The sequence below is a fragment of the Seriola aureovittata genome, chromosome 19 (genome assembly GCF_021018895.1).
Source record: "Seriola aureovittata isolate HTS-2021-v1 ecotype China chromosome 19, ASM2101889v1, whole genome shotgun sequence".
Lineage (NCBI taxonomy): Eukaryota > Metazoa > Chordata > Actinopteri > Carangiformes > Carangidae > Seriola > Seriola aureovittata.
In genome coordinates this window covers 3,082,330-3,099,062 of record NC_079382.1, presented here as the reverse complement: position 1 = coordinate 3,099,062, position 16,733 = coordinate 3,082,330, and the positions used below count along the sequence as shown (strand labels likewise).

General features: G+C 39.7%; 1 protein-coding gene across 18 annotated transcripts in view; it reads left to right on the top strand.

Annotated features, from left to right (window-relative positions):
- The window catches only part of afdna (afadin, adherens junction formation factor a), a 102,317-nt gene that overhangs the window by 36,992 nt on the left and 48,592 nt on the right, over positions 1-16,733 (top strand). For 12 of the 18 annotated variants that reach the window (XM_056363501.1, XM_056363499.1, XM_056363500.1 and 9 more), the window contains exons 8-16: positions 12-161; positions 2,861-2,905; positions 4,057-4,151; positions 5,273-5,523; positions 9,166-9,235; positions 10,121-10,191; positions 10,279-10,349; positions 13,621-13,826; positions 16,155-16,175. In XM_056363501.1, coding sequence (XP_056219476.1) covers positions 12-161; positions 2,861-2,905; positions 4,057-4,151; positions 5,273-5,523; positions 9,166-9,235; positions 10,121-10,191; positions 10,279-10,349; positions 13,621-13,826; positions 16,155-16,175 — 980 coding nt within the window. The remainder of the gene's footprint in view (positions 1-11; positions 162-2,860; positions 2,906-4,056; positions 4,152-5,272; positions 5,524-9,165; positions 9,236-10,120; positions 10,192-10,278; positions 10,350-13,620; positions 13,827-16,154; positions 16,176-16,733) is intronic. The other 6 variants (XM_056363513.1, XM_056363514.1, XM_056363502.1 and 3 more) reach the window with 4 other exon arrangements.

Sequence of the window (16,733 nt, the reverse complement as noted above, 5' to 3'; positions counted from 1 at the left end):
TCGTTTGTCAGGAGCGCTAGTGTTCCAGCTGAAGAAGAGACCCCCTGACTACCAGGGGAGGAAGGGAAGAAAGATGGACGACAAGGGCCTCCGAGGGAAGGACGGCAGCAGCAGCTCACTGCCACCTGAGAAACTGCCTTATCTGGTGGAGCTGAGCCCAGGTAAAACCACAACACACAGATATACACACATATACACACAACAACGTAATGTCTGCTCCTGTGTCTGTGATTTTTTAATTTATCATTAGTATCAACAGTGGAGCTTTAAGTAGTTTTATTACGAGCAAAATGAGAAGTAATAGTAGTACCAGTAGTGACAGGCAGTGACCAGCAGGTATCAGTGCAGCTGCAGTAAGTAACATTTAGGGTTAACCAAAGGTGAGACTCTTTGTTTCCATGCAAAGGTAAGTGAATCACATGTGGCGATGTTATGGATCCCAGTTGTTCTGTGGATTCTCTTCCTACCAGCACATGATTTCCTCACTGCTTAAAAGCCACTGCAGGAAGTCAACAACTGATTAAATCTATATTGGACTCAGCTCTTAGCTGTATCATCCACAGGTTAATACAGATGTCCTGTCCCTCCAGAACATATGTTAATGCATGACTATAAAAAGTATGTACTCAGTGTGTCATTTGCCTTCAGGCTTTCCTACAATAGCACCAGTTTAACATCTTTTAGCTCCAGCACTACCAGTGTTAGTTATAGCATTGTGCCCTCAGGCAGGAATTAGCTTGCATAGAAGCATGAATGTGGGTTTTTAAGATTAAAGTCACACAATATCAGGAAGCAGATATGGATCAGGTGAGATGCAGGTATGAAATATGGAAATATCTTTATCAAGGAGCCAATGCAGACTAAGGCTAAATCACACAGAAATATCTCTGCACCAATCTGATTTTAGAACAGCAGTTAATAAGGTGACTTTGTCTAACGTAGACTAAGATAAAAACACTATCAATCAATGGATCAATCAATCAGACTTTATTTGTATAGCACTTATCAGACAAACAATGTAACACAAAGTGCTTTACAGAATAAAAAATGCTTTTATTGTGTGATGTATTTTTTATTTCGTTTTACTTTGATTTGTTTGGGTGTTTTATATTTGACTCATGTCAAGCACTTTGTTACTTGTATATAATTATATACCCACGGAGCCTCGAGTGATGGAAGGTAGATGGTTCACTTTGGAGTTTTCACAAGCCATTGTGAAAAATTACAAACTGAAATAGAAGTGTACAGGGTAGGTTGAAGGACTACAAGGAGGAGTGCAATAAAAGGTAAGTTGCAAAAAAAAAATAATGTCCTAGAATGCAATATAAAAAAATCCATCCCTCTAGGAGCATTTTGGAGTTACAAACCTCACCTGAGTCTTGCTAAATGTGACATTATTCAACCCTAACAGCTTGTTTCTCGCTACTGATCCCTTTTTCTCTTTATCACCCTGTTCATCTGTCACCTCCCCATGCCATGAACCTAACTGGCCTGATGGTAACCCAAACTCTTCTCAGCACCACACTGCTTTGAACTGTGATGCTGGAATGGTATTGGGGGGAAACCAGTGGCTCTGGTCCAGAGATATACTAACATATCTACTTCCTCTACTGTCAGGTTGATGGGTCACTGTCTGTGGAAAACAGATGGGAAATTGATTTGGTGGCTTTGTTGGAGACTGGGTCTGTGTGTGTGTATGTGAGTATGTGTGTGCGCCTGTACTTTTATCCTTGACGAGCAGTTCAGATGAGAGCTCAGATCAGACGTAAGGTGAAAAGGATTTGTCATGATCTGCTCATTCGTGTCAGATGAAACTCGTCCATGTCCTTGCTCTTTAAATTGCCAATCAGAGCAAAAATGGCAATAAAATGACTCAAAAGCCGAACAGCCACATTGATAGATACTTCATCCCTGCTTATGTTTGATTCGGTTGATTGCTGTATCACAGCGGCAGCCACATTATCAGATTCTACCTTCAGATTCTAGCAAATTTGAGAGAATTTATAAAAGTGTGAAATACAAACTGAAGTGTTTTATGATATGATGATATACAATGATATTCACTAAATTCTAATTTCTCAGTTTAATACCAATTTAGCACAACGAATAAACTGTTTAAAGGTCCCATATTTTGCATTTCTTATTCGAGGTTTTCATATCTATGAGCAAATTTCAGTTAAACGCTCAAAGAATCCAAATCCTGTAAGGTTGTATGGTGGGTCCAGGTGGGCGGGACTCAGGGCATGGCTGAGAGCAGTGACTACTTTGTTGTGACATCACAAAGTTACAGGAAGTCCTGATGGCTCATTTTGGGGATCAGTTTCTGAATACAGGCTGTGTGCATTTCTCTGTGGACTGAGGCTTTGATACTTTTACATTATTAATATAGAACCTAGAGCTGTTTTATAAACAAACAACACATGGACATCTACGTTTATACTATTATAGACCTTTATAAGACTTGAGGTGTCCAGTAGCAAGATTTTAAACAGAGAATTCTCATCAGAAACAGAAAAGAGGATTTTCCATTGTTATATTATCATATTATGACCTCAGTCAGTCTTCTTGCTCAGGCCCACAGAAATACTTTATGAGTGTGTGTATGTTTGTGTGCCTTCCATGCGATTAATGGGTTAACAAGGTAATGCTGCATTTTTCCTCTTTGCTGCATTTTCACCCTCTGCTATGTGTCTGTTTTCTTTCCCACCTTCTTATGGCATGGTGTGTTTGTGTATGCGACTGCCGGTGTGTGTGTGTGTGTGTGTGTGTGTGTGTGTGTGTGTGTGTGTGTGTGTGTGTGTGTGGGGCCTTGTGCATGTGTCCTTCTACTTCCTCTGCACCTGCCTGCCTGTCTGCCTAGGGCGAGGGAATCACTATGCCTACTACGCCTATCGGCACCACGAAGGTAAAAGAAATCCACTACACCACCTATGTATCTGTTTAAATGGCTGATGGGGTTGTGGGGGAGGTGCACTGAACCACGACTCCCCCTTTTTTGGCTGACAAAGATTGAACATATTTCCCCTACCTAAATGCTGAATAGTATCTATGTTGTAGTTGTAGTCGTTTTGTAGGATTATTCATAATATAGGTCTCCTTATAAACAAGCATGGATACAGACCAGAAAATTTAGACAAAGACAATTTAAATTTATGTGTTGATATTTTCTGCTGCCAGCTGGAATCAAATTTAAGATAATACACCAAACAGGCACAGTTCAGAATAAACATCTGTCAAATAAAGCTTCAAAGACAGTTTCTTAACATATGCTTTTGTAAAATTACTTATTCAGTCCATTAACCAGCTGATGAAAGCTTATATAATTTTGTTCTCAATGTGCCAACTACAGAAGTGAACTGGGAAATACATTTCTCACTGCAGCATTAGCAACAAATTCAAGACATACAACTTGGTATTTCCTTTTCACATTAAATGCTTTAAGTGTGCAGAAATCTGTCATGGAGTGTCTCTAGTATCTTTGTCTTCATAGTAATTACACAGTGAACTGCATCTATAGGCAAAGTCTAAAAATGCAGTAGAGGAAACTGTCGAATTCAGTAATACCTTAAGACAATGTTAGTATGTAAGTGTTGGAATGCAGCATATTATCATTGTGGATCTTAATTCAAGTGATCTCTCACAGATACAAGGTATCCATGATCTCATAGCATAATAGTGTTGCTAGTTTTCCTGGTAGCCTTGTTATGTTAGCTGCCTGTTGACTTCACTATTATTTTTAGAAGGTGGTTTGAGGTTCATTCATTTTCACACAGCCAGTGTTTGCCCCTTTCTGCTCAGTGAACTAATGTGCCGCTTTGCTTTTTACTAAACTCCTGTTTACTAATGATCAATAAATTCACTGCAGCCATCCACTTTTTTTTTTTTGCCACATTAGCTGTGCACATCCCAGTATACACCAGTTTGTATTGACTCTTTATTGCTGTGTGTGGACAGTCAATATGAGTGTGAGAGGTTGAACGTGTGCTACTACTTGTATAAGATTGATGTGAGCGCTGCACAGCCTGGTGCTAAATCTGACTGTTTCTGTGTGTCCAGACGGATCGGACTCACGGGACAAACCAAAGCTGTACCGGCTTCAGCACAGCATCACTGAGGTCGGCTCAGACTGTACAGAGGACGGAGCCATCCAGGTAACGACACCACAAGAACACTTGGTTATGTACCGTCATGTAGCCGCCTGTCCATTTGACCCATCATGATATTAAGTTTGTATTGCACTTGGAAAACCAGGCTAGCTAAGGTCTACCTAGCCTGGCTTGCTAATGTTAGCACTCATTTAAACAGGTTATTTTTCCTTGATATTTTTCAGCTAGTGCCGAGTCATTCACAAGTCTCACATCCTCAGTTCTGTGTTTGTCTCATTATAGAAAGCTAACTAGCTTATTTAGCTAGCGTTTACTGCCTATCTTTCATGGGTCCAGTTGTGATAACGGCAAATTACTATACTGCTAAAAATCAGAGCAACAAGTTGTCCTGGGGTATGGACAGATTACTGAACGTGCCTACCGGGTCAGAGCCTCAGTTTGAAATTGAAACTTTTAGTATTTCTTGTTTTCACCATGAGGATATTTGCACATCCACATGTCTCAGGTGCAGGTGCGTTGGAAAACGTAACTATAGTCTTGTTACGAAGAATAACCCGCACACTGCTCTTACTCAGCATCACAATTTATTAATCATACTAGCGTTTCAGCGCGAGTAAAAGCAGTGTGCGGGATACTCTCCCTTACTAGACTATAGTATTTCTTGTTTGAAAGTCATACTTTAGTTAAACAGCACAAACAAATACGCCCATTTTCTCATAATCCATCCATGTCCTTGGAAAGGTTAAAGCAAATTTGCAACAGGAGATTATTTCTTATCCCGTTAATTTAGTCACGTTTTAAACCCCATGCTTGCAACCCATACATGAACACATGAAAACCCTGCAGGACTCACATATATCTGCAGTTTTCTGTTAGTCATTTGTGAAATGTGATCTTAAAATGTTTGTGCCCACTCATACAGATATTGGTACCAGTCAAATTACAGTAGAAAAAAATAAGTAAATGTAAGGGGTGTTGTCACTGCAGAAACATGAATAAAACTTTTAATTTCTTCTTTTCAGTGATTAAGTTTTACATACACACGACAAAACAATCACTGATTTCAAAGGAACAATCTGATGTTCCTGATATAGCTGCTATAATGTGTGTGTGTGTGTGTGTGTGTAGTTAATTGTGCTGATGTACCTGCCGTTGTTTGTCTCTAGCTGCTAGGTCCGGGAATTCTCCCGCATCACTGCAACCTGATGCACAGTGAAGGTATGGTGACCGTGACGCCGCACGGCCCCGACGCCGACACCTTCGTCGACGGACAGCGCGTTACCGAGACAACGGTGCTGCGCCCCGGCTCTACCCTCCAGTTTGGGTCCGCTCATGTCTTCAAGTTCGTGGACCCAATGTTTGACCAGGGAGGGAAGAGAGAACCAGCGGCCATGATGAGGAGCCGACACAAGTCTGGGTGAGGGAACGCAGTTGATTGTGTGTGTGTTTGGGAACAGAAAAACTTCATCTCAAAATCTTAGTAGATTTGTTCCTCTTCTGTCCTTTTTTTCTCCTTTTCATCTTCCCACTACCCTTCCTCCTCATCCTCTGTACACACTGTTCTCCCAACTTTGTGAACAGAAAAAAACGAGGAGTGTGTTATTGTAGAATAAGGGAGGAGAGGATGAGGTTTGGAGTTGGCAGGCAGAGTGAGAGATGAAGGCAAGGAAAAAAAGGGGAGGAGGGAAGTCTGGGGTTGAGAGCATGAGGAAATGAGAGGAGAGGAAGAGCGGAGGTCTAGGGTTATGGCAGGCAGGCTGCCCTCTAATCTGATCAACATGCTGTTGGGTGTGGCCTCCTGCTCGCTGTCGTTTTACACACTAACGGCAGAAAGAAAGAAAGAGCGCACACCCGATAAGAAGAGAAGGGAGCATGTGAGAAAGTTTGGGATGATTGAATGGGCCTTTAATGACTCAATGGATGACTAACTCAGCAAAAAAGAAGAGAGAGGTGTGTAAGTAATCAATGCTGTAACTCACTGCTTTGTGTTTCTGCATGAATTAGTTCTTTTAAATGATTCAAGATCAAGACAAATTCTGTTTTAGCTTGTCCTGTGAACTTTTGAAGCATGTTAAAGGTTCATAGAACTTTCTGATGCGTTTTCTATAGTTGGCTCAATGTGTAAAAGGGAGGAATAAACCTTTTATTCCAGTATTTTGAAGACAAAATAAGCAGCAAACTGTAAAATAATTTTTTCCATTTTATCCATTACATTTCAGCAACAGCACAATAGTTTGGTTGCTTGTGTGTTCAGTAGCTAGTTTGTGAACCTTTTGGACAGATTTTGATTAACACTTTCAGCTAGAGAGGATGATGTAATCAGCAAGTGAACCTGCAGGCTCCTTGTCCTGTGAACTTTATCTCAGTGTTTGGTTTTCATCTTGTTTTGTCCCATTTTTTTTTTATATTCAATGGGTTTAGATAAGATGATTATCACTAATATTTCATATTCAGTCAGGCATACATTGGCTAGGAGGCTAGGAGTGTCCTCAAAATAAAATTGGATGAATTATCAGATTATCAGATTAACTTTGGAATGTGTTTTTACACACAATGAGGACTGTGGACTTTGTCCCCCATCTCTTACATTGGAATTCAGATGGCTTTTCTTAATGGCCAGTAATGAAGAGGAGGAATGATTGCAGCAAGCAGTGTTAATATGGGGACTATTGTTTTAAGACATTGATCATTTGTGAACCTGTCCTTTACAAATGTGTAGTTTTTTCCCTAGTTCATGCAACAGGCCTGTGGTGACATTTAAAGCTGCACCAATCAATCATTCTATATTAACACTAGATTAAATGACGTCAGGAGTCGCTCATAGTGATGAAGACACAGAGAATTATCACCTGACTCTACAGACCCCCTCAGCTCTGCGTGGCATTGTAGTGTCTTTCAGTGTATCGTTTAGGTCCATCACTCCCATCAGTATTATTCCCAGCAGTGGACAGATGTTTTCTCTAAAAAAACCCGCTGTGTATGACCTGCCCAGCACCGAACGGCAAAAAGTTAGCGGTTGCCTAGTGAACACGGTGGAGCTTTTAGCAGCTGAAGAGCCACATCTTCCCCTTAGGGACTGGTGGGAACCGAAAAAAAGTTTAAGAGAGTTAATATTGGAGTTACATTCATCAACTCTGTGTCTGCTGGATGTGTGAATATGCCACTGTTTGCTAACACAATTGCTGCATCAACTTGATATGGTGATAATACATCAGTGATGAGTTAACAGCGTGTTTCACTGCCATCCAATAGCTGAAAAACAATTATTGAATGGATCAGAAGATTAATATTAAAATCATTTGTCATTAGTGAATCTTAAGTGTATTTAAATACAGCAGCCATCCATCTTTAAATTTCATATTTAGCAACTTCTGCTTCTTGCTGCCACAGACATGCAGGGGTTGAGGTATGGAGGAGTTTTCTGATTCTCAGATGAGTTGGAAGAAAAAAAAAAAAAGTCTCTGTAACGTCTGGTGAGTTAACATGAACCCCATCTGTCATTTAGTGCAGCGCAGTGTCACCTCAGTCTGGAATATGAGCCTGACGTTGTGGATGTGGATCCCTGCGGTTTTCTGGGCAGCGCTCCAATGCTCTGCTGTACAAACTTACAAGGATACCTAGTTGAGTCAAGCTAGAGACACATCACGATGTTTAGGGCGATTAGAGCCACAGTTTGGCGTGACAGCAGGTTTTTAAGAAGCTATTTGGCACCAGGTTCTGGCAGCTGAACAGATGATCTTGTAGCGTATGAGTGTTCAGAACTTTAATCTGCTGCCTCTCAACTTAGTCGGGACCGTCATCAATGTTTAGCATTAGTCAGTGAGAGAGGAGCATGAAAGAAGGAAGAACAGTGGAAGTCTGGAAAGAAACATAATCTTTGTCCATGTTTATTTTGATTCCATGTTGCTATTTTACCATCGGCTTAGATGTTTTTGAAGCTAAATTTTAAACGCAATGCCTTTTAATCCTTCTGAAGTAATTTCAGGAAATGAGGGGGCTTGATTTTAACTGATTTTACACTTCTATCATTTATTCACTTTATATTTAATTTGATTAGATCTGAAATGATAAGCAGATTAATCAATTAGTCAATTGACAGAGAATAAATTGTTAACTCTTTTGATAATCTTGTGATGAACTTCTCGAGCAGAAATACCAAAACATTTTCTGGTTCCAACTACTTAAATGTGAGAATTTTCTCCTCTCCTGCTTTATGTCATGCTAAACTGAAAATCTTTGGTTTTTGGACTGTTAGTTAGCATTTGATGACATTTTTCACATTTTATTGATTTCAAAGGCTGAAAACGCTGAACTTTGTCTGCATTAGTGTGAACAAAGGTTGAGAAGCCTTATCGGTGGCGTGATAGTGTTATGATCAATATAAAATAAATTGAAAAAGTTAAACGTTTGCAAAAACTAAACAAAAAAACTGCTGGAATTATTGTTTGAGATGGAAAATCTGTCTCATTTCTCCATCCATCTAACTGTTCATGGATTAACCTTCTTCCGCTGCTGGTGGTAATTGTGTTACGTGACAAAGACGTTTCTGTCAATGACAGAGCACAAAGGTTTTGTGTGTTTGTGTTAGTATTGCACTGTTTATTTGACATTGATGCCTTCCTGTCATATGAGGCGTGAAAAGCTGAAGCCTGCCTTTTTAAACCCGAGTGTTGTCACACCTAATTACTGTCACTCAAACACACACACACACACACACACACACACACACACACACACACCACACACACACACACACACACACACACAAACTCCCTCCTTGCATGGCTTCTCTATATCTAATTAAACTGTTATGTAAGTGTGTGTGCATGTGTACAGAGCAAACTATCTGTCTGCATGTGTTACTGAGTCATTTCATTTACTGCATCTCTGGTCCAGCTCTCTCCTCCCTGTACAATGAGTTAGATAAGTGAATGTGTGTGAGTGTGCGAGTGTGTGTCTGGATTAAGTCTGAGCCCTTGTCGTTGTCAGTAATGAAAAGTCAGCTGTGGAGAGCACAGGTCCTCTTCTGAACCGCTGCATGTGTGTGTCTCTCCTGCAGCAGTGTTCCAGAAACCACCTTCGACCTTCACGGAGACGTCCACAGTGGAGCTGCGCTGCCTACCAGCAAGGTAATATGCACACACACACACACACCACACACACACACACACACACACACACACACACACACACACACACACACACACACACAGCATTTGAATTATTAGTACATATTCTGTATTAAAATTCTGCTCAGGTGTAAAAACATTGTTGGGCTGCACCAATCTAACCTGTTGTATCTGCCTCTTTGTCAATACTGACTTTATTAAGCAACCTGGTTAACAGTCACTGATCCACATTAAGTACAGATATCATCAATTGGTCATGTCGAATGAGATGTCTGCCCTTAGGTCCACATATGATAAAGAAGATGTTGTATAAAAGGCTCTCTAAAAAGTGAGGTTTACAGTTTTTAAATGTGGGAAGAAAAGAGGTCTAGTATTGGATTGGTTTCTCGTAACAGCTGATATGCTAAGTTAAGGTACTAGAATCAGTATCGGCTAAGAAAAAGTTGGAACAGTGCATCTCTAGTCGTAAAAACTGTCGTTAAAATGAATCCAGAACTTGCATACCTCTGTGAATCAGTGACATACACAGGGCAGAATAGAACCAAATAGCTGCAAAGCAGAATCTCTTCCATGTTGTATTAGTTGCTCATTAGTGGTTCTGAAAGTCGTGCCAGTGAATCTAATGCACGACATTGTGTCACTGAACAGAGCCACACACCAACGCCACTTTTGATCCGATTTAGTGCATATTTGAGTTGTTTTATGATTAGTGTTGAATTGTCTAACTGTCTAAATGATATGTACAGTACATAAATGTGACAGTGTGTCTGAAGTAGTCATTATCTGTGTCTGTACATTCTAGCATTGGGGTCATCTTCAGTAAATGAAATTACAGTGAAATTAAATTTTGCTGTAGCTGCTTCACGCTGTGTTTTCTGTGCACAGAGCTCAGGAAAACTGGAAATGGAGCGAGGGATGGTCAAACCAATGATCAGAGGAGAGCAGCAGGACAGCAGGTCAGACACTCACTCCTCTCCTCTTCCTCCTCCTTCTGGTGCTCTTCATCCTCCTCATTCCCTCCTCATGGTGTTATTTTGTCTCAGCAGGTCTCAGGACATTTCAGCAGACAGAACAGAGTTGACTCTACCCGCCAGCATCGAGTTCAGAGACAACTGTAAGTACCAGTGTGTCTCTGTCTGTCTCACTCCACTCCCCTCACTGTGTTAGTGGCCCAGTCAATAGCTGGAAACTATTGAACCCTTTTAGTTTGTCTTTACAGAGCAGTAGACCAGTGATGATACTGAAGTGGTAAATATGACATGATTCTCTTGTAATGACTCTAAGTTAAAATATAGTTAATTTGATAATTATTCTGATATTTAAAGATGTTAAAAGGAGCAAAAGGTTTATGCTCTTCCTCCTTACTTTGATATTTATATACATGCTTCTTTTTAAAGTATTAGTCTACATCAGTGGTTCCCAACCTTTTCCAACTCGTAGTAATATGGAGGCCAAATAATGTCTTACAGCACTTTTTATGGTTATGGTAATGATAATGATCGAACATTCAGGACTGAACTGAAAGCAGGGGAAGCACAGTTTCTTTTTTTTTTTTTGTTTGACCATCTGTCTCTTGACTCTCCTTCCTTTTAACTCTTCCTTATGCTAACCAGCTAGCCACTTTGACAAGAGTGCAGTCAGATTGAGATAGCAATCAAGTGTACAGTGTGGTCCGGCTGGTGACAACATAAAAGTTCCTATCATTGTTTTATCACAGTTATAGGTCTTAATGCAAAAAAAAAAACAACATTTTTCAACATGTTTAATGTTTTTAAAGATCATTTAATTTCAAAACATTTCAAAATATGATTTATATTATTATTATTATTTTTTTTTTTTACAATTAAATCTGTACACAAAAACTGTACTGTTTAGTAAATGATTTATTGGCCCACTTGCAAGACCTTCGCGGTCCACAGGTTGGGAACCACTGCTCTACATACCTCATGCTTAGTTCCACTGAGACTTGTTTTCAGAAGAGCCGTTTTAGTGTCAAACCGCTAAAACCAGAGTAAAAGTTCTTCATGTCACTAATGTTAATTAAGTATTTGGTCCTATTGAGTCCTATGTGAATCACAAAGGGAAATGCAAAGTTAATTCATAATAAAGCCTGAAAGAAGATGAAAAAGGAGAGGAAGAAAATGCATTGGCAGAAATCTCTCTTTGTTTGGTTGAATAATAATGATCTTATAAATGTATATAATGTATATAATACAGCCAACTCCATTTAAACATGTCAGTAGTCAACAAGAGAACAAACCATTAGAAACAAAACGAAATCAAATTTGAAGAGAGTGTGTAGTGTTGAGGCCATAATCTTTAAAAGATATACATTCACACATACATTCAGCACACATCAGTCAGTGAACCTCTGCTGTATTTGTACTGTGTATTCCTTTGTTAATAGTATAATGGCCAATAAAAAAGTAGAAAATGTCATCTCATCCCTCTGTCTGACTGAATGGAGGAAGATTCAGAGTTTACAGAAACAGTAGCAGCCAGTTTGTTAAACAAGTAGTCCTTACATGACTTCTAGTGCTGTGGAGAAACTGCAGGCCTGACTATGAAAGACTGCATGAATACAGTCAGGACTGTGTTGGTTTATGTTGTTAAAAGGGTCATAAATGAGTCCCAGGTAACGTTAAAGTGTCTTACAAGTTTGGGTTTTCTGAAAGCTGACGTTTCCACCCTCCTTGTTGCGCTAAGCTCTTCTAGCTGTTTCCTCTCTCTGTGTGACACTTGTGTTTATTGACTTTCCCCTGTGCTCCAGGCCTTAGTGTGTCTGTGTTTGCACTGAGTATATATTTGGCATAGTGTGAAATCATCTGTTTTTCCAGCTAAAGCAGAGTTCTTGATTGGTCATAGAGCGCTGTGTAGAGGCCGTACCCACAATGCAATAGGAGAAACCACACGCTCAAAGAGTCTGAAAGTGTGTTTGGGACAATGACGCACATGCACCATTGAAATCCGGAGACTGAGCGCTCTGATCTTCAGGTTTTTCATAGGAAGAGTTGTCGTGCTGCTGCTAAAGAGCAGCTGCATCCAGTTTGACATCAAACACTTCACCACCCAAGCTAAACTGAAAGAAAATGATACCACACTCGGGCTCAGAGTGGTTTTATTGGTGTGTCCCACATGACATGTGCAGCCAAGGTCTGTGACGGACCGGCTGCCAACGTGACTGAAAAAAACTACTTGTTGCAGCTCAAAGTGGGATCTGTTACTGTCAGGCTGGTTCAACTTTTGTATGATAGATACATGTGGGATTGATCAGTGCTGCATTGGTTGTCATTCATCCTGATTCATCCTAATGTCGTAACGTATTATTTGTTGCCACAGTTTCATGTATATAACCATGATTTCAACATGCGTGCACACACACACTCTGACCAGCTGATTGTAATAAAGCTGTGAATTAAGAGCAGAGGACATCGACAGGCAGACAGAACACACCATTTAGTTCTGTTTGTCAGTCGATGAGTGACGCATTATTTGTGATGACAATTTTGTCTTAACATAGCTATGGCGAGCAAAACGGGACACTCGCTTTTTTGGTCACTCTTCTTTCTTTCTCGTTCATAGGATAACGTGGGATATACATTATGCTATGTCGCTAAAAAACTAAAAGGAAGCTATGATTCAGTGTGTGGATCCTTATGCAATTAAACTTACAAAGTAATGAAAATCTTGCAAGTGATTGATTGATTTTTGATCGGTCGTTTGAACACCCTTTTGAGATGATGTCAAATTGCGCTGTGGCAAAAGCTTAGCCATTTTCAACTTATTTGCTGGGTGACTGTGTTTTCTGCACCCCTACCCTGCCATCAGAGCAGCTTTATCAAAGTGCTCTGTTCATTCTTTCAGTGCTTACTGTTTCAACGTGACCTCGGTTGTAGTAGCTATATACATATAGTGGGGTTTTGCTCTAGTGCCGAGCTGCATCTCGTCTTTTGTGTTCACTTAAGTAAAGCAATGCTGGTCTAAACACTAGTGTCATTTATTTTCTGTATGTATGGCATTCCTGTGTGAAGTACAGTAGCTCCTCCCCTCTTCTCCCCTGAAGGTTAATATTTCATTACATAATGTTCATTTCTTCATTACCTAGGCGGAGCCTGTTTTTATTTCAGACAAAGTGGGCCACCTGCGCTACAAAGCACACTGGGAAACCCAGTCTAGTGGGAGCAGTAGTGTTTCAGTTGAGAGTTTCAATGCCCTTTGATAATCTTGATGACAATCCACATGAGAATAAACATATTGGGGAAAGACTGATTCATATATTTCACACTGGCACAAAGTGTCACCTGTTAGCTTTACCTGTGGGATCTCAGCACTGTTGCACGTGTGAGTTGTAATCTAATTATCTGTTCCTGTGTGTTTCCATCCAGCTGAAGACACCTTCCTGTCAGCCATCATCAACTACACCAACAGCTCCACGGTTCACTTCAAACTCTCACCCACGTATGTCCTGTACATGGCCTGTCGCTACGTCCTGTCGCCGACTTACCGGCCGGACATGTCGCCGTCCGAGAGGACGCACAAGGTCATTGCCATCGTCAACAAGATGGTGAGCATGATGGAGGGAGTCATCCAGGTCAGTACCAACGCTCTTCAAACCCTTTGTGCAGTCATGTTGAACACACTCTCACCAATCACTGACATTACATTAGTGTGTTCTGCTGCCATTAGTGTGGCCACTCCTCCTCCATAACGCTGTTTCTGCTCGTGTTGAAATGTGGGTATTATATGATGTTTTGCTTAACTCCCTCCCATTAACTGTATCCTTACAAACTACAACATTTGTAGTTGTTGTAAGGTGTGTGTATATGTGTTTGCATATGTTTGTTTCTTGCAGCTTTCCTCTCCAAAGTGAGCTCCTATGTTCCAGTCTTGGCTTTTGTCTGTTGTTTGTCTACCTGTCGGTGTTAAATGCTTGAGGTGTGACGCCTGCATGGAGTTATCACTGATCAATAGAGCTAGAAATCATTAGAAAAATTATCTATAGTGGTGCTAATATGATAGATTTTACTTTTCAGGTAACAATGCCAAAACAATCCTCTTTAGATTCATTATTTTCCTGTGTAGAAATACAAGAGGAACTTTGACTAAATGCTGCATATTTTTAACAATTTTTTTATTTAAATCAGAAGAACCTTTCAAATGCAAAAACTGACTTTCGGTACTTTACTATTCTCTATTCTCTGTTGCCACTGACGCGTTTTTGTTTGTTACTCATTGGAGTTGAGGTTTTATACTCAGTCGTACGCAAAATAATATTGGCTAAAAGCTGAAGTCAAAAAATGAAGCACAAGCCTTCAGTAGATCAGGAGGGAAAGAGGATCAGGGAGAAAAAAAACACACACACACGCACAGTTTTTCTAAAAACCTCCCTTAGTAATGCTTTTATTAGTGCCATTCATTTTTATTTGTTCAGCTCACAGCCAGTTATTCACTGCCCTTGGTATGCAGGGAAGTTATGAAAGAAAACATACACACACACACACTCTGGACTGTGAGACTAAATCTATTTCAGTCTGTGTGTACTAGGATTTCGGTTTTATAGCGTTATGGGGAAAATATCTTTAGCTACTGAGGAATGCGGGAATGTTAAAGTCTCCTATTTCACATACGTTTATAATCTGCATCCGTGTGCCTGTGTCGTGTGTGTGTGTTATTATTGTCAAGAGATTAATTAAACAGGCACTGAACTAATCCAGCAGAACAGGATATTTGTGGAGTGTCTCTGTGACGCTTAGAACCTGGAAAACTACATCCTGAATGGGTGTGATTGTGACCAGTTTTACTCTGTGAGAACATTAAGTCTGGAGGTACAGTGAATCCTGTACATTACGTTTATATACCATTATCAAATTAAGTGTAATAACCTGGTCTTAGAGCAGGAGTGAGATCTGACAGCTCCCTCCTCGCACCATTTAAGTTGTTGCTTCCAGTGACTCTCCACACGGAGATGCTGTATTTGGATAAAAGTTTGATGTCTCCTTTACCAGCTTCTCAGAAACTTCCAGCTTTAGCCAGATTTGCTGTTAAAACTGAGCATGATTTTCTCCATAAATCAATCCGACGGATGTCCAACTAACCTGCCCTTGTTGTGCACAGTGTGTGCAGAGGCGGCATACCTTCTCATTATGTAGAAATTATTTGTTTGTCTCAAAATGTATTCTGTTAAAATGATATTGACGTCTTAAGCGTAACTTAATCAGGGAAATTTGACTAATAATTACATTTTTCACTGATCCCTGCTTCATGTTTATGCACTCTGAGCTGCCCAGTGCTGTCAGTCTCCTGCTTTCACCCTTTGGAGTTCAGTATCTTTCTCAAACTCAATAATAGTGATGAGAGCGGTGTCTTTTATAGTTGCATTTGCACAGTACAGAGACGTTAATGCTTTAAGTTCAGTTCCTAAAGCCTCTAGATGACTCCAAATCTGTAAAATGTACTAAATCAACAGCAATATTAATTCACAGTAATAATAATAATAACAATAGGCTTAAATATATTTAGATACAAAATTTTAGCTCTTGAGTTAATTCTTAAAATATGAAAAAATTATTTATTTCTGGTCTGTTTTGGAGTAAATTTCCTTCTAATTGTCATTAAAGAGATTAAAACTTAAACTTCATAAATTTTCACACACATCGTATAATGTTTTCTTGACCAGTTGTAGTTTTCAGCTGACCTCCATCAGTTATGTCCTTTAACTGATTGAAGATGGCTTTACATTGTAAACCATGATCGTATGTGTGTCAAAGTGTGTGTGCGTGTGTGTGTGTATGTATGTGTGTGTGTGTGTGTGTGTTACATGGTTGTGTCCATACTGTAGCTGTTGACGTGTTTTCTCTCTGTCCTGTGAACGTGTCCTCCTCCTCTTCCTCCTCCTCCTCTTCCTCTTCCTTCCATCCAGGAGATTCCTGAAGGGGATCAGGTAGGATAGCACAATAGCACACCATGATACGGCTGCTACAGACTCGTCTACCTCCCTCACTCACTCTTCCTTTCTCTCTTTCTCTCTTGGTTTGGGCGATATGGAAAAAAATATCACAAGTTGTACTAAGCATCTTCATTTCACATATTTATTTATTTGTTTGTACTGCTTAACTTTAATTACAGTTTTAGATTCACTTACAAAGGAAATAAATAGTAAAATATATACGACTTCAAATTTCACCGTAGAACACCATCTCTTATTGTGGGATCCTATCGCTAGCTGCTAATGTCATTCAGAATACAGGTATGAAATAATGCTATGTAACATAAGAACAAATGAATCCTTGAAAGTGTGAATTTTAGGAAATAACAATGACTAAGTTTTTATTTTAAAGAAGATGAAAAAAAGTTATTTTTTTAGAAAATTTACTGCATAAATCTTTACTAATTGTTAGAAGGAAATGTAAGTGAACTAACTAAATTACAGCAGTATATTTTTTTAGGCAGAAAAGACACTATCATCATTTAAATAATAATAATAGTGATCATAATGATG